This window comes from Euprymna scolopes, chromosome 18, assembly GCF_053919585.1.
Source record: "Euprymna scolopes isolate OS-2025 chromosome 18, ASM5391958v1, whole genome shotgun sequence".
NCBI lineage: Eukaryota > Metazoa > Mollusca > Cephalopoda > Sepiida > Sepiolidae > Euprymna > Euprymna scolopes.
The window spans coordinates 25,152,176-25,179,157 of NC_136499.1; the positions used below are offsets into that span (position 1 = coordinate 25,152,176).

General features: G+C 33.8%; 1 protein-coding gene and 1 long non-coding RNA gene across 13 annotated transcripts in view; one reads left to right on the forward strand and one right to left on the reverse strand.

Moving 5' to 3' along the window:
- Positions 1-26,982, reverse strand: part of LOC145297535 (uncharacterized) — a 330,130-nt gene that overhangs the window by 198,566 nt on the left and 104,582 nt on the right. For 5 of the 12 annotated variants that reach the window (XM_080143494.1, XM_080143491.1, XM_080143492.1 and 2 more), the window contains one exon: positions 10,598-16,055. The exons of the other annotated variants lie outside the window; for them this stretch is intronic. In XM_080143494.1, the coding sequence (XP_079999620.1) occupies positions 14,799-15,983 (1,185 nt within the window). In that variant the 5' untranslated portion in view covers positions 15,984-16,055 and the 3' untranslated portion in view covers positions 10,598-14,798. Of the gene's footprint in view, positions 1-10,597; positions 16,056-26,982 lie in introns of those variants that run through there. 12 annotated transcript variants of the gene reach the window in all.
- The window catches only part of LOC145297539 (uncharacterized), a 442,212-nt gene that overhangs the window by 151,087 nt on the left and 264,143 nt on the right, over positions 1-26,982 (forward strand). The gene's annotated exons all lie outside the window — the stretch shown is intronic.

The following is a 26,982-nucleotide window of genomic DNA, read 5'->3' on the forward strand; positions in this document are numbered from 1 at the left end:
GTCTTCTGTTGCTGGGGTTCGAATCTCTCGACTGGCGTTAATCGTGACACCCTGCACTGATGATTCCCAAAAGGATGAAACACTAGTTTCTGTAGGTATTTAATAATTATTATAGTAAATAATAATTATATATATATATATATATATATAATTATTATATATATATATATATATATAATTATTATATATATATATTATATATATATAATTAATATTTATATATATATATATATATATATATATATATATATATAATTATTATTTACTATAATAATTATTAAATACCTACAGACACTAGTGTTTCATCCTTTTAGGAATCATCAGTGCAGGGTGTCACGATTAACGCCAGTCGAGAGATTCGAACCCCGGCAACAGAAGTCATGTCTGGCTTCATTAGCAAGGACCCGAACCACTAGGCTACCGTAAACCGCAAAAGATACAGTTGAAATTAAACATTTATTCTTATTAAACGCTTTTAGCGTCAGTCAGAGTGATCTTATCATTATATGATGCTCTGCGCGTATTAGCTAAGTTGACCGACTTTATTACAACTGAAAGTGCTCAATGATAAGAAACAAGTTTCTTAAAGGGACTGATATAATTATTTACTATAATAATTAAATACCTACAGACATTATAGACAAAATTTTATATATATATATATATATATATATATATATGAATAAAAAAGAATGCGAAAAGTATAAAAGCTTATAACTTTTCTTTATTCGTTTTTAATTGGTGACGTGCAGCAATACAAAATAATAATATTATGAAAAAAAATTAAAAAACTTTTTTTATAAGTACATAATTTTCGACCGATCCTTCAGTCTTCATCGGTGTAGTGAAAGCATGAGGATATATATATATATATACAGTGGGCCCCCAACATACGAGCTACCCGAGTTACGAGAAATTCGAGATACGATATTGCTTCAGAGCAAAAATCCTCCTCTACATACGAGCGAAAATCCAAGTTATGAGTTTCCAGATGCAACCGCTAGGTGGTTGATATATATATATATATATATATATATATATATATATATATATATATATATATATATATATATGAATGCAATCAACATCAACATTGGGTGGGTCTTGGGAAAGTATTGCTGATGACCGATCAAAATGGAAAGGAACTCTCCGCCAACATCTAAAAGTAGGGAGGAGAGATTAATAAATGTAGCTGCTGAGAAGTGCACTTGCAGAAAAGAGAGCACCATTGTCCAGAGACCACACATGTTTGTGACTTTTATAACACCGTCTGCTGCTTCTGCATTGGTCTCTTCAGCCACAAGCAGTTCTAATCCAGCCAAGAAGACAGCCAGACAACTAGGCTAAGGATGTTTCACTCATGGTCGACCCTAAGTGATGGAGGTTTACAAGTGTACACCATTTGTAAAAAATAATAGAAAGAAAATTATGCTTTGTCAGTGTTTGTCCTAATATTCATATAAAATAATACCTCAGTGAAGAAAGAAGCTGTCTCAAACTAGAAAGATTAAAAACGAAAAAAAAAAAATTAAAAAATTAAAAAAAGCATAAAAAGAAAAAAACGCACAAAAGGAAAAAGTCTCATTATGGAAATAGAGTGTAAGATTTCTTTCCAAATTCATTTTGGAATTTTCGTGGTTGAGTTGGTGTTGTCTGACAAGTGTCCTGGACACTTGTAGCCCCCTAAATATCAAAACCGGATGATGACGAATGGTCATATTGTATTGGTGATAAACACTTGAAATTCAACCAGAGCAATAAAAAAAAAAATAATAATAATAATCTTCTATCTCATAAATATCAGATTATACTTTGCCAATGTGTGAAGTTATCTGAAAAAACAACAACAACAACAACAACAACAACAACAAAAACTGACTCCTATTCTGACCGACTTCAGTAAAAATTGTCTACTCTCACTCCTAACTTCAGAATTGAGAAGTTGTCCCCTCCCCCCCCCCCAAAAAAAACCCATCGTGACTACAACTGATTTTTGCAAATATTGATGAATCCTGACTCATACTCCCCATTTCCATCTTTTAGGTGGTGAGTCTGCTGAAAATAAGTAAAAATATGACTGGTATTGTTTGAAAAGAAAAGAAAAAAAAACTGTTACTCCTTCAAAAAATGCCCCCTCATCACATCTGATCATTTTTATATACATTATACAGGAATGCAGGATAACCCTTATATACACCTAATCGCAGTTCTGAACTTACTAATATCATTTTTATTCTTGTTTCTTTCATTTTTATAATTCTCAATCTATTATATTAAGGGTAGTTGACGGTGTGTACATGTGATGTCCAACTAAAAGTGAAAAACTACAAAACACACTCACAAAGTTGGTATATTCTTGATTAGCGTTGTGCTGGATGTAAAAAAATATTCTTTGGGGGCCAACGGGGCCAGACTTTGTCGGGTGGGCAGTTTTTCAGCCATTTTACATACTAATTTAGAAAGAAAATGCTGACTCATTACTTGAGGAATCTATTATATAAAGGAGAGATTTCTGTGTATATGTGTGTGTATATGTGTGTGTGTATGTGCAGCTAGAGAGATATGGACTAAATGTAATATTATAGAGATAGAAGTTTTAATAGAAATAGGTTACATTCTTTGCCCCGGGCAACACCAGGTAGCCTTGCTAATTTATAAATAAAAGGGATAGTCAAATTAAACATAGACCTTGCAATATCATTACTGAACCCCTAATAGAAAATTAATTTTTCCTAAAATTTTACTTTGGAGAAAGCGTTTGCTCTTGGCATAGAGCCTCGTTTTCAATTTCAAAGACAAACAGACAATAAGACAGAGAGACCATTTTTATATTACAGATATTTATTTTAATTAATTAAGCAACTCAATGCTTACATATCATTATATATACATATGAACAGGTCGGCACTCACATGTACACATGAAGTTTAAAGTAATAAATTTCAGAGAAAACGCAGTGTTTGACATATGGAATAGTGGATAAGAATGTGAACAGACTAGTAAAAATAGGATGATCTAGAATTAGAGTAAGGGAGAGAGTGAAATAATGTGGAGGAGACAGGTGAATGTTTGTGTCAACCGTGAAAGAGTCTTTGACTGTTAGCTGTATAATAAAGCTGTTTTACATTAAATAGTCACGTCGTTTGAATCGATCAAAATATTTATTGATGTGTTTGTGTCATAATTTTACTAGTCTGTTCACATGCTTATTCACTATTCCATACACTAAACATTACATGTACACATGTAAACATGCACATGGTAGTTAAAATGTAGTCACATGCAAGTTGTTTAAAAAATATTTGTCTCATATACATATATACACACACACACACACACATATATATATATATATATATATATATATATATATATATATATATATATATATATATATACATACACACACACACTCACATACACATATACACATATACGTAGAGATGCACACAATCACCATGAACACATCCAGGAACATAAATCAGTCAAAATATATACAACTGACAACACCATTTTCTTGGGTTGAAAAGCAGAGAATATTATACACGTATATTGTCATAGATGAGGGTGAAAATATATTTAATTTCAAATTCAGGTTACAATGAAGCGTAAATCACAGATAAAAATCACAAGACTATGGAAAAAAAAAAAAAATTAAAAAAAAAGGAAAACCAAAATAATTTGAGTTAATCAACGTTTCGTCTTCATTGAAAAACCTTCCTCGTGATGACTGGTTTGAAGAAAGTAAATTAAAAAACAAGTGCATTACTTGAAAATACCTGGTGTGTGTGTGTGTGTGCGTGTGTGTGTGTGTGTGTGTGTGTGTGTGACATGGAAAGAGTGCTTTTGTTTCCTCTTCAGAATTGAATATGCATACATATGTAATATATATGATCCCCACAATGATCAGCGTAAAGTTTTGAAAGCAAGAGATTAATTGAGTTGAAAGCAAAAGAGTTATATATATATATATTATTTTCACAAAAACAAGACAACAAACGTTGGATTGATAGCAACAAGTAGTGTATTTTCATTGTTCGTTACAAATGTTTCGTGACCCTCCGGACAATTTCAAACCTTATATCGTTTGAAAATATCCACAAGAACGGCCTCTCATTAGATATATGGGGAAAAAAACCCCGCTTTTTTAATGAACAATATGGAATCCATTTCCTTTTTAAGGAAAACTATGCCATAAAAGATTTACCTATATTTCTTCTTCAGAGTTTTTTCCGTTTTCTGTTTGTTAAGGATAATTTTGAAGCTTTCAAATTAAGTCATAACTTAAAATCTATTGGTATATGAACGATTACAGAATTCTCAGTTATATAAACATAATAAAATTCGGAATATTATATATATAATATATATATATATATATATATATATATATATATATATATATATATATATATATATATATATATATATATATATATATATGGTTAAAAGAAAAAATACAACACAGACTTAATACAATCCCATAAATTTATTTCAACCTCAAAATGAACCTTTTCAAACGAATTGGGCCAGTCATGTTAGCATCTTACTTATACAATGCAAAAACTTACAATTTTCGTATTTATTGGAATAAAATAAAAATTAGTAAAAAAAAGGGAGGAAGGAGGAGGGATAATGTCGTTGAGTAAAATAGTTAAGATATAAAGCTAGAACGGGGGGGGGGGAGTCATATTGATTAGGGAGAGGAGGGGGGCATGAACGAGCATATGGGGAGAGAAAGAAAATAAAAAGAAAACGAGGAAAAAGAGAAAAAGTGACCCATCAGAGCATCTCTCTCTTTCTCTCTCATATATAAGAGGGGATCAAAGAAGAATTAAAAGAGTCTTTAAATAGAGACTTATCAGGATAATAAAAAGCTCCAAAAGTAAAATAGAGCTTAGATACAAAAGAAAAAAAATCGAAAATACAAAAATCTAGATTGATGCATATAAATTTTATCATGTTGTCAATTTTTCCTATATATATATATATATATATATATATATATATATATATATATATATATATATATATATATATAATTAAAATTATAAAGATAATATTATCCTTATATTAGAACGTAATGAGATAATAGAAAGCTCACTAGATAGAATAAGTAAAAGACAAGAAAAATTGATGACAAAAATAAAATATTTATTAATCCATCAAAATGCAAACAAGAAATTATAATAAAGAAAAATCCTTAACTTAAATGTTCTTATATATATAATTTTAATAATAAAGGAATGCAATATTATTAGAATAATCAAATTAGTGGCCTGATGAGATCTACGGCTGACTTTATTTGAAAAAATCCACTAATATGTTGAATACTATTGAAATAAATACTGGAAATTACATTTCTAAAAATATTAAAACATTCATTCAGATTGTTATATGCATACATATATATTTCTAATCGACCCACGATATTTTAAGTCAATATGGATCCATTATACGTTCGTGTATGCATTTGTGTTGTTAATTGTATAAAAAGATAGGTTCTTGTTCAGAATTCAACCTAATTAAAAATCAAAAATATAGAAAAATCTTTATAATGGACATATTCATTATTCTTTTAAATTTAAATCTAATAAAAGGTTAATATAGTTTGCTTGAAGCATTATTTAGTGTACATATAAGGAAGATCAAATTTATGAAAGGCAATAGAATGCAGAGGTGTAACAGATAGACACAAACTGAAGCAAGTTAATATATAACGGTGAAATAAGCTATGCAGATTCAGCTTTATTAATATATTGATTGGACTGGACCACTCTTGTCTGACAGGTTTGAGGGTATTGGTTTGACAATTTGTCTGGCTGCTGTATTCCGACTGATGGTACAGGAGTCCTAACTCTTTGATAGTGTTTAGAGCGGCTGCTCTATCATCAGTTGGATAATTTTGGAATGGTTGTAGTGCCATGTCGTGCATGGAAAAGGACCTTGCACTCATCTTGATGATCTACTTGTGTTGCATGATGGTGACAATGCACATCCACTTTGCCAAGCATCCCTCACACTAAACTTAAACTATAAAAATGACAGCTCAATCCAAAATAATGATCAAAGCAGACACACACTTGAATAAGACTTTGCCTCCTCCCTTCAGGCTTGTATTTATAAATATCCATGAACTTAGAATTAGAAGAGGTAGAATCAATTCTCCTAGCAAACTCCCCGGATATCTTAGCACTAAGTGAAACTAACTCACATTCCTCTATCTCTTCTAACCATTTTAACATGTATGGTTATCTTCCACTTTGTCGTAAGGACTCTGAAGGACACATACACGGACTTGGAGTCTATATTCGTAACACACTTCCCATGACTAGGAAATCTAAACTAGAATCAGACGACCAGGCCTTCATGTGCTTTAGACTAACTTTACAACATAGCGTTGGCTACATATTTTCTTTATTGCTCTCCCTCGACTGAAGACTGTACTCTGATCAATCAATCCTTCTTAAGTAAGAGAACAATTTAGGTTGTCCTTGATGGTCGCACGTCAAAACAATATGATATAAATGCGGGTGTACCTCAGGAGTTGATCCTTGGACCTTTATTATTCCTGATATTCATAAATGACCTCCCTGATAAAATTGTCTCTGAGATGGGTATATTTGCTGACAACACCATGCCTATAACAGACTCGAGGGGAAAATGAATGAACACATATCCAGAGCAATGGCAGAAACCGTAAAGAAAAATCTTTAGCCTGTGGTGGAATGGGGACAAAAATGGGTCGCATTCAATGCTTCCAAGAATGCTTCCCTTTCCTTTAATAACTGCAAGAAACCTTCTCAATCACTAATAGCCATGACTAATGATACATTACCTGAAAATACTCCGTTCAAACTCCTTGACTTAACATCAGGCTCCAACTGCTGTTCCATCAACAAGATGTTGCATCCCTCTACCTGTTTTACAAGTACTTTAATGGTAGGTGCTTTGACGTACTACAAGCCCTTGTACCCCCTCAACATAAATACTACCAACAAACCCGTCAATTAGCAAAATCCCACCTCTACACAGTAGAAATCCCTAGATGTAAGAAAGCCTTCTACTCTAATAGTTTCTTTCCTAGGATTGATACTTTAGAATTCCATTCTGGGTCTCTGCTTCCCTAACTGTACTAACATGCAAAAGTTCAAGTGTAATGTAAACAGACACCTTACTGCTCAACTCCCTACATAGTATCCCAGATCGTATCCTCCTGCATCAAAGTGGCATCATGCCTTGTTTGGGATAAAATAAATATATATATATTTATTTATTTTTATATTTTACACGTATTGCATTCTTATTTGTGTCGAAGGATCAATATTGTAATATTTCGAGATATTCCCCTTCATCAGAAAAGTGAATGCTTAAATGTAATATACATATTTTGTCAAATGTCAAAAATTCCAGAGTATTAACTTGAAGTAACATTTAAAAAAAAAGAAGAGAAATCAATTTTCCAGAATAATTAAGGATCGCAATTAAGTTGATAACAGTTCGATGAATATTTCTGTTTTCTGCTTATTATGTCCTGAATTCAAAACACAAACTGAATCTGAACTATAAAAATGTTGTCTCCGTTAAGAAAATAACTCCCAAAGAAACCTGACCGGAGATAAGTTTGGAAGTTAATTTTGGAAAAGCTGTCCAACACATACCAGCATATAAAATGGACGTCAAACCAAAAATAATGATGGTGATTATGATGACTAATGCAGAGAGTCTTATATTATTTGAATTATTAGACTACTGCTCTCATTTCGAATGTTATTCTCTCAACGTTTCAGCTGATGTAACCTCCAACCTTATTCGGATTCATCTAGTTGAACTCAGGAATCTGTACAGAATTTAAAATGGATCCCTTTATTTAATCCGCAGTCGTTTGCAGCCGTTTAGTAAGCCATAACTGAGTAGATATCTTGCAGTAATTCATAATTGTATTTTTACTATCACCCAGACTGAGAATTGAACCTTCATACTCCAAAAGATTGTCATTTACAACTGATTATAACTTAGCACTTTTAGCCATTGTGCCACAGGTCCTATCAGAAATTATCTAAAAAATTCCAAAACAGCACAGAATCTTGTTTCGTTAGACATGGTCTCCAATCTATCGAGACAGAATTTAAATTGAAATACATATTTCAGGCAAGAATGCATAACTTCACAAATAATTAATAAATATTTTCCAAAGAACGTTGACATCCATTCCTTCCCATTTTTTTTGTATTCAGTCGGAGGATGGAGGGGGGGGGTCCCTCAGCACCAAAGTCAATAGAGTATGGTCTTTATTAAAACAGTTTTCCCTGTTGACTGTGGTATGCTGCTGGTACTATACAATTCTAAGAAATTCCCCTCTCAGGCTTTGCCTTCTCCTTTTGAGGAGGGATTAGTTTACTGTTAATCACCTAAGATGCTCTTACCGGGGATGCCGAGAGGGATGTCCAGGCATTTTTGCAAGCCAGAATGCTCTTCCTCTAGGACATTGGCTCTTCAATCCCACTTTCTGACTCTTGTGTCACATCATCTTACTGTGAGTGGAAGATATAAAGGGTGTGGCAGAAATATCTCACACATTTTAAACTTTCAACTATATATTGATAATAAACTTATGTAAGTGCAAATGGTGTTTTTGTTTAGCTAATAACTTGCAATTTTTTTTTCATGTACCTTCATCAAACAATATGGTTTGGACATCACGCTTTTACTGCAGGAATGTTTTTTTTGAAGAATAGTGAATCTGTAACTGCAACACAGACAGCTTTCCAAGTTCATTACAATTTAGGACAGCATGATGCTGATCCAGATAGAAAATCAATACAGTTATGAGTTTCAAATTTCAGAGCTGCAGGTTCAGCACTTAAAAGGAAGCCATCTCGAAGCGTTTGAACACCAGACAGTATTCAAGCTGTGAGACTTTTTATCACTCAGTCTCCTACACGTTCAGCTTGCAAACATACTTTGACCTTGGGATTGTCTGATCGAACAGTCAGAAGAATTCTACACACTGATATGCAGTTCCAACCATTTACAAATAAGTGATTGCTCAGAAAGTGCATGAGCATGACAGGGAAGATCGCATGTGGGAGATATTTCTGCCACACCCTGTATAAGATGATGCTACTGAAGTGTAAGTAGCTACTGTGATAGGTGCCAGATTATAGGGAGTCAACCTGAGTAGGGATGTTGAGTAGCAAACTCTTCATGGATTTGAAATTTTAGTATCAACTGCAAGCCTCTCCATCATGTATTTATTGAGAAATAGATCTTGAAGATGAGTTTTCAAGTGAGATGCTAATTGCATTGCATGTTTTGCATTTTTACCAGGTAAGACTGGCTCACGTAGTAACTTGATCATGCATTGCTTGGCAACCATCTCAAACTTCATAAGTGACGAGGTACTTAAATAAATAGTGATTTTGAACATTTGTGCCTAAGACCTAGTCTTGACTGGAACATAGAACGAAGTATGTTGAACCCCGGTCTCCTAGCTCATTAGCAAATACATTTACCATTATGCCAAATTTGTTTTTTTATCAGGTACTGACTAAGATCAGTGTTGCTTAACTTTGATGATTTAATAAGAACTGATGTGTAAATGTGTGATTATTTGGGATGTCATGATATCCTTTTTGATGGAGTACTGTTGCCATATCTGGGCAGGAGCTGCTAAAAGCAGTTTATGCTGCCTTGAAAGAGTTCAAAATAGACTTCGTAGCTTAGCGGGGGATGCCCTTTTCTCTTCCCTGCAACCTCTTTCCCACAGAAGAGACGTTGTAAACCTGTCTCTGCTTTATCGTTATTTTCATGGCAGGTGCTTCTTTGAGCTCCAATATATGGTCTCCTAAATCTAAAAGTAGATTCCATGAACAAAGCTTATTTCTTAGAACTGCACACCTGTGAAACTCTTCCGCTTGCTTGCTTTCCAGCTGACTACAATTTGATTGTCTTCAAGTCCAATGTAAACAATTTCTTAAGTAATCCAATTTACAAAATTGCCATTACTAATGATTACTATGCTATAATTCCATTGACTACACGCATTAACCCTCATCCTCGAGTGACCTCTGGGCCTTGATAAGTGGTGACTCCACTGTGAAAAAACAAAAAAACTTTGATACAATACTATGCAAAAGAATGACATTTGGTATCATTTTTGATACCATGAAAAAGTGCCATCATGCGATCACTGTCTTTGAACATTATTTAGGATTTCGGTTCAATTATGCTTCAAGGACTCCACAAGATAAATAAAACAGAAGCGGCGCTTTTGGGTCGACACCAGTTCACTTCCGACACACATGACATCTATAAACAGACAAGAATACCAAGTTTATTTTTTTCATCACAAGGTCGATTTTTAAGATAGGGAAAAATTTATTTTAAGAAAAAGGGGAGGAGATATATTAAATATTTATTTTTAATATAGTGTGTGGCTTTTTTATGTACAAATTTCCTAATAAATAAACGCAGAGATAATATCGTTCTTGGTTTAAAATGCGTTTATTCTTTACGATTTTCTGCTTTGCTTATTTTGTGAAGTCCTTAAAATCTAACTGATCCATGATTCAAATAAGTGAGCGAAAAACGCATGCACTTTCCATAATTCTTTTATTCTTTGTTTTGTATAAAAACACAGTTACAGTGATTGTTTGAAGATTATTATTGTACTGGAAACAATAAAATCGACATTCATGTAAGTAAATAATAAATAAAATGCCAACATTTTTATTTAACAGCACGGAACGAAATAGCAAACTGCTGCTAGCATAAAAGCAATGCTCTTTCTGTAAACAAATGGTCGTTTGGACAAGGTTTAACATTGTAATTTCGCATTCCCATCTCAGCAACAGCCAAATAGCATAATGGTGAGAAGCGCTGACTGTTGTCTGGGCAGTCAAGTTTCAATCCTGGCTTGAGGTAGTTGCTGGTCTAGCCACACTGATGAGCTGTGATACAGCGAAACAGTCCTGTATGTGGATGACTATATATATATATATTTTTTCAGAATGTGAGCGATTATATATAATAAATTCCATAGTCAAACAATGTCGCAGCCCACAAGAGCCATGAACTCATGGCTCTTGTAGGCTGCAATGTTGTTTGGCTGTGGAATTTATTATATATAATCTCTCACATTCTGAAAATTCTATCATTAATTGCTCGCTAGGTTAGCATTGCTGGATGGCATCGTCCTTTCGAGTTGAAACTCCTACTTGTGAGACATTGACTTGGGGTTATTAGCTGGTTGGATGACCGCGTCCCTTGTTGAGACGAAGTAGGTTCATTTCACAGTCGGATTTCGGCACGGTTTGCTTGATCTGTGTTAGTTAGCAGATTTTCTTGTGTGCAGGGCATTTGCTCAGTTGGCAGAGTGCTTGCCTCGCATACAAGAGGCTCGGGTTTCAGATCCTGAGTTCGGATGTGTCTAACTGATGAGCCCAAATGAGGGCGAAACTTGAGTCTTGGACTTCAGGTTCGTTGACTTTCATAGTTCTTGTGGGCTGTGACGTTGTTTGGCTGTGGAATTTGTTATATTTTATTATATATATATATATATATATATATATATATATATATATATTTTCAAAGACTTCTTTATTTCAATATTTTGGATACTTTAGTGTTATTTTATGACTGCAAGGTTCTTTGAAAAACAAAGATGTTAAAAAACGAATACCAAATGCAATAATCAACAGATTGACAACATTAATAGGTTGCCATAGCCGAGAGGTGGCAATAGGGACAAACTCCCATAGTCTAAAAAAGGCCTTTCACACTAAGCACTTCCAACAACCTCTGACAACTAAGTCCAGTTCCTGACCTACTCATAAACCCTGTGCAATTGCTAGGACTGATGGCAGAAATGGTGAAAGCGGATTACCTGGTCCATGGGAAATCCTAACCTTGGGTAGATTAGGATTATTAGTCTAAGAACCCAGCTCATCTGAGAGAAGAAACATCCTGAACTCAAATCTTCCCTGCTGCTTTATGGTCATACTCACTTACAGAAAAGGCTTTGAGAGTCTGTGACCTGAAGGCAATGTTATGGCAAATCCTGTAGTATACTGTCAGTCTTTCTCAAATTCCAGCAATGTATGGACAATGGTTTCCCTCCATACTTACATACCTAATTTTTATGCTTTGAATGCAATGCCATAGTCTTCTGGGACTGAAGAATATATATATATATATATATATATATATATATATATATATATATATATATATATATATATATACCCATTGGCCCTTGAAGAGCAAGATGAAAAATGTTCAAAATAAAAAGTGCTTTTCAGATTATATTGTCTTTTATTGTCTTGAGAAAACATTCTTTTTAAGTGATGAATGAACAAAAATAAAACTCAGGAAGCTTCCAGAACACTACTGTAAGGACTAATAAAAATTAAGGAGGCCCTACTAAAACCAAGTTTCTCCCACTCTCTCCTTGAAGAGAAAATATTTTTTAAGTAAGATCTTAAAAAAAAAAATTGTCAGAATCCACAGGAGTGCTACTAAAAGCAGTAAATATAGTTATAAATATGATTATAGTTATATATTGTATATTTATATTTAAATCAATGGGGTTAAATTACATTTATTTGTAAAGAAAACACATTAAAATAAGTTAAAACAAAAAAAAATATTGTTGACTTTGTGTGTGCTTTAAATAGCACCAATGACTTTTATTATCAGATTTAAGACAGGACACCCATGAAATAGGTAAGCAGACAATTTTTTTGAAAACGGAAGTCACAAACCGGATGGATGGTTTAAATGCCCAAGCAAGCAAGCTGATCTGAGTTATATATATATATATATATATATATATATATATATATATATATATATATATATATATATATATATATATATATATATATATATAGCATGTATCATAAGTTGAAAAAAATAAATAAATAAAATTCTCGATTGTAGAATTTTCAGAGTCTCTGCCTACTGAAAAGTATTGAAAAGTCAGTTTGCCACTTTATGCCAGTTTCTACTCCAGACCCGACATGGCCAGATCAATTAAAGCCAATAGACACTAATGTATAGGTTTAAAATAATATATATATATGTATAGGAATTTTAATAACTTCTTCCTAATTTCCCACCCCCAATTCCTAATGTGTTTAGGGTAAATGTTGCACCCTCATATATATATATATAAATTGTACTTATTGTCTAAAATGACTATCTTCACATTTAAAAAATAAAAATTAGCATTATTGAAAACATGAAGACATAAATTATAGGTGTTTAATATAATTTTTTTGTATACGGCTTTGTCTTTTGAAAATTTTTTATTGCATATGAAACTTTTATTAATAACTGGATACCAGAATACATTAAATAGTCCTTTCCTTTGTGACGTTTTCATTACTGTTTCCTTTGGGCATTTTTTTTAAATACGCACACCATTTATTTGTCCTTTGTCAACACTTGTGCTTTCACGTGTCAAGCGGCTTTATATAAAATTGTACATTTAAACTACAAAGATATTTATTTTTTATTTTTAATACATAGTTGTCAATGTATATATATATATATATATATATATATATATATATATATATATATGTGGAAATATTCTTTATTCACTTATATTTCCTTTTTATATATACCAATCCTTATTTAAAAAGCTCAATGTAATTACATAGCATATAATGAATGAATGACAAAAGTCTACATTCCAAATTTCATGATGTTGACCATTTTACAATTCATTCCTTTAATTCAGTTGACACTTACAATTCTTGAAAGTATCTGTTTCATAGTACAAGATCAATCACTTAATTATTATATCAACCAGTGAATCTATTTTGCCCTTAACTCATCAGAAGAAATATCAACAATCAATCCACCATTTTATTTCCTTTTGGTGGATTGATTGTTGCTCTTTCTTTTGATAAGTTAAGAGCAAAATGGATTCAATGAAATTTGGAATATAGACTTTTGTCATTCATTCATTATATATATATCTTATGACAAGAATATTTGACAATTCCCAGAGATAAATGAACATGAATGGAAAATGCAATGTGCACAGGGCAACATCAAAAAAGAGATGTTATACGATTGATGGAATTGGATGTCTAACATATAGAAAGGTGAATGAGCTTCATATACAAAAGGGATGAGGTTAAATCTCATATAAAACCAGCAAATTAAAAGTAAATTTGTTATATATATATATATATATATATATATATATATATATATATATATATATATATATATATTTAAAAACTGAATTGTTGTTTAATATATTAAATATTATTGTTTTTTAAATAGCATACAAAAATACAAATAATAATTTGTCAAAAAAAATATAAATATAATTTTTTTTTTTTTGGTATTTTTTTTTAAATATAAATAATAGAATTGTAAGTGGGATTTACAAAAGTTTTTCTTTTTTTTCCTTTCCTTATTTTTATAAAAATGATGAATTTGGGAGAGAAAAAAAATTCCCACAACTCCCCACTGTACACAGACACACATACAGACAATGAAATGAATTTTTCCTTTTCTTTTTCTTTTTTTTTTTTTTAAAGTTTGAGACAAAATATAGGACTAAAAAAAAAAGACAAGTCCAAGCAAATTTAAATAAATAATTAAAAAAAAAGAAAGGAATTTACAATGAGGTAATGAATCACATTGACTTGAGTAAAAAAACCCCAAAAAACATAAAAATAAAAGTCAGTCATTAGAATTGATTCTAGTAAAATCTTTCTCAGCCTCCTTTTAAGATGAGTTCCATTTAAGTTTACCAATGGCTGCCATGTTCTTCCTCATTTCCCATTGAGTTCTATGGTTGCGCTCATGTAAGATGGCGGAGCATCGTTTGCACTGTTGGCAAAAAGACTGTCATATGAAGGTGGAGGACAGGTAGGTAAATGTGGATTCCTCACAAACCAAGAATTCTCACTGCCCTGATGCGGAAGAGGTGCTGTGGGATGTGTCTGAAATGGTGGCAACGACGTATTGCCAGCAGGATCTGCAAAGGAAGGAGGAGGAGGAGGAGGCGGCTCTGGTGTTGGGTCTTTGCATATACATTTTACTAAGTAACACAAAATGAGACCTAAAGAAAACGAACCACCAAAGAAGATAGCAGTATAGATCAGAATCAACGGATGACAGCTGGAGGTTATATTCAGATCTTGGTAATTTTCCAATACTGGTTGGTAGACAACAGATTGTTGAGAATTGAACTCGAGGGGGACAAATGTATGCCAGTTTTCGTTGATAAGTTTACTCTCTCTTTTATCAAGTGCAAATGTAGTCTTATGCAAGACTAACTTCAGCTCTATGATGTGTGTATTTATATTATTAAGAATAAAATAATATCTATCAGTAATGATCACATCAAATGTCTTAGTACTGCATTTGCCAGGGAATTTCCAAGGCTTTGCGTTGCTTTCTTTTGACAATTTGAAGTTATTATAGTTTTTGGTTCCTTGGATGACGTCAACAGTGAACGAATATTTGGCACAGATAAACAGAGTCACCGATGAGCCCTCTAGCAAGTAAAAATTCACCATTTTCTCCTGAATAAAATAGAGATTGAATCTGTGACTCATACTGTAAATTGTGCGAGTGTAGTTAATCTGTGGCTTGTTGTTCAGACGGTAAACCTTCAGCGGAGTGTGAATCGATTCACTTTGTATGCTAACTCCTTGACAAAAAAATGTCGACATCTTCTGCACTGGCATCATGTCATACGAAGTAATGGATACTGCATCAGTGTTATACAGATTATACCTTATGTAGAGTCCACCAAAAAGGGAAAGGGAGATCATCCAAATCCATACAATTTTCAACCGTGTTGATACCTTGAGGCTCCCCAGACAGAGGAGATAGTAAAGTCCGAGGCAGGGGGAGCAGCAGAACGTGATACAAGTATCATCTGATTCAGACGAAACAGAACGATTCTGCATCGATTGCGATCGTCTGCTCAGTAAAGTGTCCTCCACCATTTTTGAGGTTTAACGATAGAACTGAGGGAGATTTTGTTTTCAGCCTTTTCTTGTGTGTGTGTGTTTTCAGTTCTGGAAAATGGAGAACAAAAGATGAAATGAATGGAAAAAAATGGAGATGTATATATATATATATATAAAAAAAAGGAAATTTAAAACGAGGAAATTTGTGTAGATACAAATAGAATGAATACTTTAAAAAAATGGTTTTGACATAAACGTTTCCAATCTACACTTACAAAATTCACGAGAAAATAAAATATACTAACTTAAACATTATGATAAAAAGAAAATAATGTTTAATGTTTGTAATAGATTTAAAATATTGACTCTGGAACTGTGTCCAGTCGACACAGATTTCAGAACCGCATCAACACTGGCTTCAGACCAGAATCAACTTAATACAGAGAGAAGAAATGTGTCAACTTAGGCATAAATAAAAATGATATCTAGTTATAATAGAGTGCTGTGTGTAGTCTGCAGAACTATTTAATTTCTTATTTTCATGAATATTTACAGAAATTTTAATAAGATGTTTCTAATATGATAGTATACGTCTAAATATTCTATGCTTTTCATGTCAGCTGAGGAGGGGAGACAGAAATAGAGATACAAAAGAATGTATGAACATCTGACAAGTAGACTGACATGAAAATTGAAGGAGATACAGGTGGAGAGAGAGAGAGAGACAGACAGACAGACAGATAGACAGACAGAGAAAGTTACCCTCCTCACGCACACACACACAGTGGGATAATATGACACAAGGATCCGAAAGTGGGATTTGAAAAGTCAGCATCCTAGCCAACAAAAAATGCCTAGGCATTGTCATTGGCACAATTTTAGCAATATTCAACCATCAATTTGGCATCACGCACTAAGTCAACAGGCCATAACTTTTGTCTGTTTTTAACAAAGTCTTATTTACTCTTTTTCTATCACTAATTGTGAGTAATTATTATTGCACAATTGTGATGATGTATGGAAGTGAAACCTTGGTCATGAGGGTTGAGGACATGCATTGCATGGAGAAAAATGATATGAGAATGATATGATGAATATGTGCTGTGAGTCCTGAAGACAATATCAGAAGATGTGTTTTTAGAACAGGACACTTCAATGGTACGATCATGCTGAAAGAATGGATGAGAGTTCTTGGATTAATAGATGTAGACCAGACAAGATAGTAAAAGTTGGATAAAGTGAGAAGAATGGACGAAGAGATGAATAAAAAATAAAAAATCTGGATAGGTTAGTCAATTTCTAAAAAGCCATCCAACACATGCCATCATGTAAAACAGACATTAGACTAATCATAATGATTTATTTACTTTTGTTTTACATTAAACATCCTGAAAAACACTAAATTTGATATTCACACCTGTGGAACAACAACAACCCAGGATCGGCACCTGTGGTGTCGATTCATCATATCCAATACCAAACAATATAAAACAGAAAGGAGAACACTGGTGGAGATTAAGGGGCAGGCTAGAAAAAGCCAAGCAAAACACCCCCCCCCGCATGCCAACCTTTGCCTGCCTTCTCCGACCACACAGATTCTACACTCAAATCGGTCTAAGAAGCCATCTGCACCCCAAACACTAAAAGATACAAGAAATCAGACAATATGATGCGATTTCTATGTTTTTAACTTCTGAATGTCATCGTCTGGTGATTATATTTATATTTCTGTTGTTTTGGTCAATGTAACCTCTGACCTTCTTCAGGTGTATCTTGTCAAACTCGAAAATCTTTCTGTCAAATTTGTCAATCTGCATAGAATTTTCAAATGGAAGCCTTTAGTTAATCTACAGGAGATGCCACGCTCATGTTCCATCATCCATGATTAGGTAGAAGTCTTAAGTAATTCACAATTGTATTTATAGAAATTCTGTGCAGATACCAGAGTTTGAGGGAAAAAATTCCAGATTTCAACAAATTCGACAAGACTTAATTCATACCATAAGTCATAACAGTATGCAAATTAGGTTTTCAAAATTATGTCTTTAGGTTCATCTCTACTATATATATATGTATATATGTATGTATGTACATATATATATATATGCAATATTTCAAAATAATCTGTTGTATTATTATGTTATATAGCAGCAAATCAACATGGTGTTGAATAGCGGGTTGGTTGGTTGTTTTTGTTTTATGGCATATCAACCCTTTTCAGGTTATTTAATGCCAAATCCAGTTATTTTGAAGAAAAATTTTTTAATAGAACATATTTGTTTTTTTCAAGTCGGTTTCTATTTAACCCATAGTTGGGACCCTAACAGGTACTACCACTCCGGGTCAGAGTGGACCTGGGAGCAATGACAATTAAAGGGTGGCTCCACACTCCTCAAAGCCCACAAGATGGGGCCTCACCATCGGATATAGTTTAACGTCATATTCAGGACCTGAACAGCGGGGGTACATATCAGAGGATGAGACATTTATAATAGAGGATGATACACTACGACGTCGATGGTGACGATGACAATTACTTGTTGGGTTCATTATTTGTAGTAGAAGAGATAGAAATGTGAGAGAGATATAGTAATAGACAGTTCTTTTCAACACTGGAAGGATTCATGATTTATGAGGGGATATCGTTAACACTTTGGAAAGGCGTTTCATACAAAGTTCTATTACAAAGACAATAGACAAATCACATTACCTTTCAGTGGATGACAACAAAGACAAAGGCTTACTTATAACATGATGATATTTATTCTTTCAATTGGATGAGATGATGATCAGGGATTCGATTGCCTTGCAGAATTACATTGTCTTGCCTCTCTTTCTTTTGCTTCCGAAAGGCGATTAGCTAACTCAACTCCTCTGTTCTGAACTCAACTCTCACTGAGCTGATTGATTTCAAACCCTCTTAACTGAATATATAGTCTATCTTTCTTTGTGACATCAGAAACGTGCTCAACCATGTGAGTCCCTCATGTGGATTCTACATATTACACATGTCTCCACAACCCCTTTGCAACACAAAGAAAATTCCTCAATCCATTGTCTATTATTCCTAACTAACCTATCTTTGTTTTATTATTATTTCTACTATAATGGCAATTCACTAATTCCTAGGATCACATCTAAATAGCAATACGTATTCACTTTTAACTTTTGATTCTTGCCTTTTTCTTTTAATAAATATTATTTTCAAACTTATTTACGTTATTCCTCTAATTACTGGAGTCTGTCCCCTTCCATATATAACATTAATTTAAATAAATCAGAAAAGGTTCTTAAGTCTATTCATATAATTTATTTTTCAGTACGATTGTTTACATGTGGCATGTGTCACTGCTCTTGCAAGTTTGTTGTTCTCGTGTGAAGATGTGATAACTATTATCTTAGAGATAAATTAGAGAAGGCAACTTTGCATTTGCAAAGAAGAGTTATTTCCCTTTTACCATGTTATCGTCCTAACACATCTATTTTTTTAAACAGTTCATAATAAATTAATGTTTGGTGTTATTCATTTGTAATTTTTTCTCCTATTTTTCCATATGTATGCAATAGTTTTACTGATATTAATAGTAATTAAACAGCTCATAAGTCTAATAGCATAAAAGTGGTTAGCAGACAGATGTCTGCCCCAATTGCATTAGTCCTGTTAACAACACCATATAAAAAAAAGAGGAAAGAGTGACTGATTGCAGTCTCCCCGTTTACATTTTCTTAATTGTTTTAAATAGATAAAAATAAAGAGTGCACACACACACACACACACACACACACACACACACACACACACACACACACACACACACACAAATTGATTTCCTCTTTCTCTTCACTTTTTGGTGGGTTTATTTAAAAGATAAACTCACCAAAATGTTAATATCTATATGAATAAATGTGAAAGTTTTGTCTTGTGTTAACAAACTTATGAATGAAATGCGCATTATACAACACTTTCAATTGAATGATTTCAAGTAGCAAACTTTGCAAAGCGATAATAATTTACAATAATAATAATTTACAATAATAATATAATAATTTACAATAATAATAATTTGCAATAATAATACATAATAATAATTTGCAATAATAATACATAATAATAATTTGCAATAATAATATAATAGCTTACAATGTTTTAATAAATTTGAATTATATTTGAATCCAATAAAAAAATAACGCAATGTGTTATGTTTAAGATTTCTTTAGATGAGCATTGATCATTCATATTTGAATTCTTCGAACTACTGTTCTCATCTGGAGTGTTATTTTCACAATGTTTCACTCGACGTAACCTCCAGCCGTCTTCATGGACCCCTGGTGTAGTGGATAAAGTACTTGGTAAAATTCAGTTCAAAGTTACACTCTTCTGGAGGTTGAAGATTCAATCCTCAAAATACAATTGTGAATTATTTAGGACTTCTACTCAATCATGGCTGAGGGAATGAGAACATGCTACCCTCATGGATTAAATAATGGGATCAGTTCAGAATTCGGTGCAGATATCAGAGTTTGGCAGATAGATTCCTGAATTTGACAAGATACACCAGAAGAAGATTGGTGGTTACATTGATCAAAACGTTGGTGGTTACATTGATCAAAACGTTGGTGGTTACATCGATCAAAACGTTGTAGAAATAACAATCAAGATGAAAACAGTAGTTCAAAAAATCCAAATAAAATAAAAAAATTCAATGTGTATTTATCAAAAATAGCAAATACAGACATACATAAGATCTTGTCTACATTTCCTGCTATCAAGCTCCCCAATATTTTATAGATCCTTCCAAAAAAACTTCCTTCATTTGAAGAAGGCAACTTAAATTCTATCCAAGGATGGTGTACTGTTGTCACATCTGGGCAGGATAAGCTGCTAGAAGCAGCTTATCTTGCCTTGACAGAGTTCCAAACAGACTTTGTAGCCTAGTGGTGGATGCCCTTTTCTCTTCCCTGTAACCTCTTTCCCACAGAAAAGACATTGTGAACCTGTCTCTGCTTTATTGTTATTTTCATGGAAAGTGCTTGTCTGAGCTCCAATCTATGGTCCCCCTTGACCTGACTTTCATGCAAAACATTCGTCTAGCTGAAACCACTATCAATAATTTCTCCCACTCTTTATCTGTGCCTAAACCAAAATGGAGATTCCATGAACAAAGCTTCTTTCTTAGAAGTGCACGCCTGTGAAACTGTTCCATTTTCCTGCTTTCCAATTGACTACAATATGGTCGTCTTCAAGTCCAACATGAACAAGTTCTTGATGAACCCTCCCCTAAAGTAATCCAATTTACCAAATTTCCACTACTAACGATTACTACAACATTTTCTCATTGACTATTGTACATTCATTAACCCTTATCCTTGAGTGGCCTCTGGGCTTTAATAAGCGCTAACTCCTTTGTAAAAAAGAAAAAATTAATATATATATGTCACTATATTCACATTTACAGCATTTCATTCTTGAATTAATTGGAAGTTTTTTGAATTACTTTTGAGTTTCTTATCAAATTTTAACAACTCCTTGAGAAATATCAGATAAAATTTGCACTTGATTGATAACTTCACTTGACAATTTTTCATACACCATAGCGTTTAACAGTTTCATACATTGTTTTGTAATCTATATATATAAAAGCGAAAATGTATGTATGTATGTATGTACACTTTTCCTCGATGTCCGCAAAAGGCTTCTTTCAGAGAAGCGCTCGCTTGCTTCACAACTTCTAAAAACTTTTTATATCATCTATAAATTGTAATATCTCACAGTTAACCACGGAGCTCACCCGTATATTTAATTTTATTGACTTTCAAACGTTAATTACTCCACATTTCCCGCATCGGCACGCGTTATATTCGGTTTTCGGTATAAAAAAAGCGAAACTCAACTCTAATCACTGCCAGAGAGCTAAGTAACGTTTGGTTGATGTCGACTTTGTCATATCAGACGGTAGCGTTCATTTCGAGACGAGACGCTCCCCCACATAAACAGGGAGTGGGTTTTTAAAAACAAACAAACCGATTTATTGACCTCATTAAAAACTGTCCCGCACAAAATGCTAACTGCTGAATAGCTATCGCCGTCACGTCAATCAAAAACGTGCACCTGTTTTTTTTTTCACACTACTATTTTCCAACTGCGCGTCGTCAAGGCTTCGCTTTTTTTTCACGGGCACCTGTTTTTTTTCACATTTCGGGTTTTTTTCACACACACCTACAAACACCCGGGCAATGCCGGGTACCCCTCGCTAGTACTTTCATAAATCAGAGTCCATTTTCTGTAGGCTGTTTTTGAACAACGATGGGTACTTTTGCTAGTCTATTATATAAATCTCAAATGTTGTTTTGTTTGTGTGTTTGTTTCTATGGTTGTGCGTTCGTATGTCTGCTTTAAACGCCACTATTTTTGCAAGTCACGTATGTGTAGCAAACTGAAAGTATGTTTAAAAACGTTATTTTGCAGCATCATAACGTCATTAGTCATGGTGGCTGTAACAGCTAGTGCATTAGCCAGTAACTTTTTCAGCTTCTTTTTCCTTTTTCGTGTTTCCAGTTCAAACCCAGCTGCCGCAGCTCATTTTTTTTTTATGGCCGCACAGATACTCACTGCTATTTTGTTTGAAAGAAAAATTGTTTTAATTCCTATATTTATTTATTTTAGGAGGGGGGGATGGATCCAGAGAATAGCTACTTCTCTTCATATTCCTTCTGCTGAAATATCTGCTGAGGAGGTTGTTCTTCTTTTTTTGGGTGATTCCGTTCTTTTGTGGGGGTTGCTCAATATTTTTTTATCAACCGCATCCGACTGAGTTGAAACAAGTACCATCTGAAAGAGCAATGCCTTGGATGCATAATGTCAAAATTAGAAAAAAAGATCAATTCTGTGACAGTCAACTGGACGACTTTTTGGAAGTGGGGAGGTCACTTTTTGCGTCGTTGTTTTTGAAAGTCACGCACATGTAATTAACTAAAACTATGTTCAAAAACCTTATTTTGCAACGTCATGACATCATTTATCACGTTTCATGTTCGAAGCCGACTGTTGTGGCTCATTTTTTTTTTTACAATCGCATGGGCACTCATTACTATTTTGATTGACATAAATGTTGTTTTGATTGATTCATTTATTTTTTTTAGGGGTTTCCAGTGCACAGGTAACAAAAAGTGCTCAATATCCGGAGAATAGCTTATTTTCTTCGTATCCCTTCTGCTGAAATATCTGGTGGGGAGATTGTCACATACTTCTTCCTTTTTTGGGCGATTACATTTTCGTGTTTTTATCCATTCTTTTATTTTTTAAATTTTTGTATCAATAAAAGTGCTTAATATCCTTAGTATAGCAGGTGTGTCTAAACTGAACTTTATGTCGACCTGGGCAATGATGAGTATCCATGCTAGTCTATTATATAAAGGAAAGTCGTATGTGTGTTTGCATGTGTTATATAGTGTGGTGCATTAGCATCAATATCTTAAAATATTTTACCGCAGGGTGTCCAGCCTTCATGTGGGTATAAGTGCAACACACGGTGAAAGAAAATAGCTCATGGAAAATTTAGGAAACCATAAGATAATCATTCATGGTTGCTTGGTGTTTACATATTTATTATGAAAACAAACACACACATAAAGACAAATCGACAAAATACATGAAAGGATTAGTTATCCAAGTATGATAACTGAAATGGATGGGAATGATGTTTATTTCTCCATTTTGAAAGTCACTCTGTTTCCTTCCCCCTCCCCCCACACTTTCAGTCGTTAATCTCGTGAGAAGTCATGAGAATTTAATGTCTTGGACTCAGACAAAAGAAGACAACTTTGTTCAAAGAAGTAAAGAGTTACTCCCCTTGCATTGTATTTTTGTGTGGTCCTAACATCTCTCCTTTAAATTTTGTCACTTGTATGACTCAAGTTGAGGATCCACCTGCAAATGTTGTGTTGGACAACGGGTGCGTGCTGACTTCTGGATGTTTGGTTCCTGTACTCCACCCTGGGAAGCTTCTAGTGTTTGTTGTGGCAAGTTGAAGGTGTTCAACAAGATGTTTAATGGAATAGAAGGATCTTCTTGTACTTTGTCTGAAAGATGTGATGGTTGCAGTTGGTTGGAGTGTTGAACCCAAATTGAATTTTGGACATTTACCTCGTACGTTACATGTCCAGTTTGCAGCATATATTATCGCCAAGGCTTCTTTCTCGATTTGATTGTAATTCCTTTCTGCAGGTGTCAATGCGCTAGATGTATGAGCGATAGCTTTCTGACTGCCATCAGGAAAAATGTGAGAGATCACAGCTCCAACGCCATAGTCAGAAGCATCAGAAACCATGATAATGTCCAAAGATGGATTAAAATGAGTCAGGAGAAGATCTGAAGAGAGTGGAGCTTTGATTTTGGCAAAAGCAGCTTTGCATTCTGGTGACCAGTTCCATGCAATCCCTTTTTTCAGGAGGTTATTCAGAGGAGTTTGGATGTGGCATAACTCTGGCAAAAATGAGCTGTAATGGCTTATCAACTCAAGGAAAGAACATAGAGTTTTGATGTCGGTAGGAGTTGGCATATTTTTGATGGCTGATATGTTCTCTGGGTCAAGTCGTTGACCTGCTTTATCAAAGATAAATCCCAGATATTTTATTGACATCGGCTAGAATTAACATTTTTCAGCTTGCACATGCAAACCATACTGTTGGATCCTATCAAGTATGGCAATCAGACTTTGTAGGAGTTCGTTCTGGGATGTATCAGAGATGATGATAACTGATAAATGCTGTGACTCCTGTTATGCCTGTCAACATCACATCCATGTCTGCTGAAATATAAATGGGGCAGTTTTGATCCAAAAGGAAGACGGTTGTATTGGAATAATCCTTTGTGAATGTTGATTGTAAGGAGCTCCTTGGAGTCTTCATCAACTTCGATTTGCAGGAATTCATCAGAAAGATCTATTTTTTCAAAACAGGTTCCACCATTTAACTTGGCAAACAGGTCTTCAGGTATTGGCAGGGAATATTGGTGTGTATCTAGTGCATTATTTAGTTCTGTGGACTAATCAGCACAGATGCGAACTTTGCCGTTTGCTTTTTGGACCACAACAATAGGGGCTGCCCATCTGGAGTAGTTTGTTGGTTCTATGACTCCAGCTTTTCTAAGTCGATCCCGTTTCTTTTCAACTATGTTGAGAGCTGCATAAAAGACAGGGCATTTGGGTCTAAATATTGCTTTCTGTTTTCAACTTAAGTATAGCTTTCATTTTCATGCAACATTCCAAATCCTCTCAAAAAACATCACTGAACTTAGACTTAAGCATCTGAGTAAAATGTTCTTCAGTGTCCTGAGCTGACTTCAGAAAAAATGTGTTGAAGATACATTCCAATGGGACTGTGAAGAAATCGAGTTCTTCGATCCAGTCCAAATCGATCAGGTTTAGATCAGTGTCTGTTACGTAACAAGTTCTAGTGAATATTCTGTATTGGAAGGAAACAGTGCAAGTTAGTTCCCTAGTAAGTTGGATATTATTTCCAAATGCGCTCTTGGCAATGTGGTTTGTTTTTAGTAGGTCTGGTTTGCCAATTTTCATCCATGTTTTGCGTGAGATGAGAATGATGTCTGCTGCTGTGTTGAATTGGAAATGAACTGGACTCTCATTTAATCCGACACTGATGTATTTTCTGCAAGATTTGAAATCAATCTTAAATGAGGCAACACTGCATTTGATTTCCTCTGCTGATTTTTTTTTCTTATAATTCTGCTGAGCAGGCTATTTGGCCTTAGGGGGTGGATGAAAAAATTTTCTTTGTGGCCATGTTTATAACACTCTAGGCACTTATATTTTCTGAAAGGGCAAAAACGTGCATAGTGCCATTCACTGCAAGACCAACATGCAGACAGTGTTTTTTTTTTTTTAAACTTTGGGTTTATCATTTGAGCTGATGTAAAACATTTGTGAAGGTAGTGTGGGTTGTTGCTGGACTAAGATTGTGCCGTTTCTTAAAGTTTAACAACCTCTTACTCTTACATTCAGTTGTCAGATCCTGAATGGTTACTTTCTTGTCTGTTTCAAGCTTTACCAGCAGTCGGGAGCATAATTCTGAATCGTTTGGTAACTCTGTAGACCAACTATAAAAATTAGCCATTTAGACTGGTCCTCAGTTAGTTTCTGGAGGTGGAATCTCTTGCACTCATGATTCACATGTCCAGTATAAGTGACAAAATCTTGAAAAAAAATTGACTGTTTTTTGTTGTAGTTATATCAAGTGTTGAATAGGGACTGTTGTTCCCCAAAAATGTCCGTTAAGATACTGATAGTCTCAGTAAATGTCAAATCAGAAGGTCGTTTGGGTAAAATAAAATTTACAAACCTTTCGTTTTCCTTTGTACCCAACTTTCGTATCAGCAGCCGTTTTTTCCAGTCTTCATTCTTGTTAGGAAATTCATGGTAAAATGTGTCCTTCAATCGTGAAAACTATGAGTTGAATGTGCAGCCATTCTCGGTGTCATAGGAAAATTCTGTAATAATGTTCAAAAGCTCAACAGTAGATGAATTTCCGATTTCTTGCAACTGAAATTTCTAAGTTAATGTTGTTCTTAAATTCAGTTGTTCCTGTTGCTGGACTAAAATTTGTTTGAGAACTTCTGTGGGGGTAGACATTTTTTCTCTTTTTTATTTTTTTTAAGATGTTTTTGTTTATTTTATTTCCAGTTTTTTGTCACCAGTTGTTATATAGTGGGGAGTGGGGTCGTTAGCATCAATATAAAATATCTTACCACAGGGTGTTCGGCCTTCACATGAATATTTATTATAGTGGAGTTATGAATTTACTGGGAATGGCATTAATTAAAACAACATTACATGAAAACTAGTCATAAATGTAAAAAAAAAAAAAACTTTTTGTGCAAAGAGTTCATAAAATGAGGGTAACAATGTTTTTTTTTTTTAAATAAAAGAATAAATTAAAAGTCAAGGATTAAAAAACCAGATGAAAACGTATGGAGAGGTCAAGTATTATGAATGTACAGCACAATCACGTTGACACACTG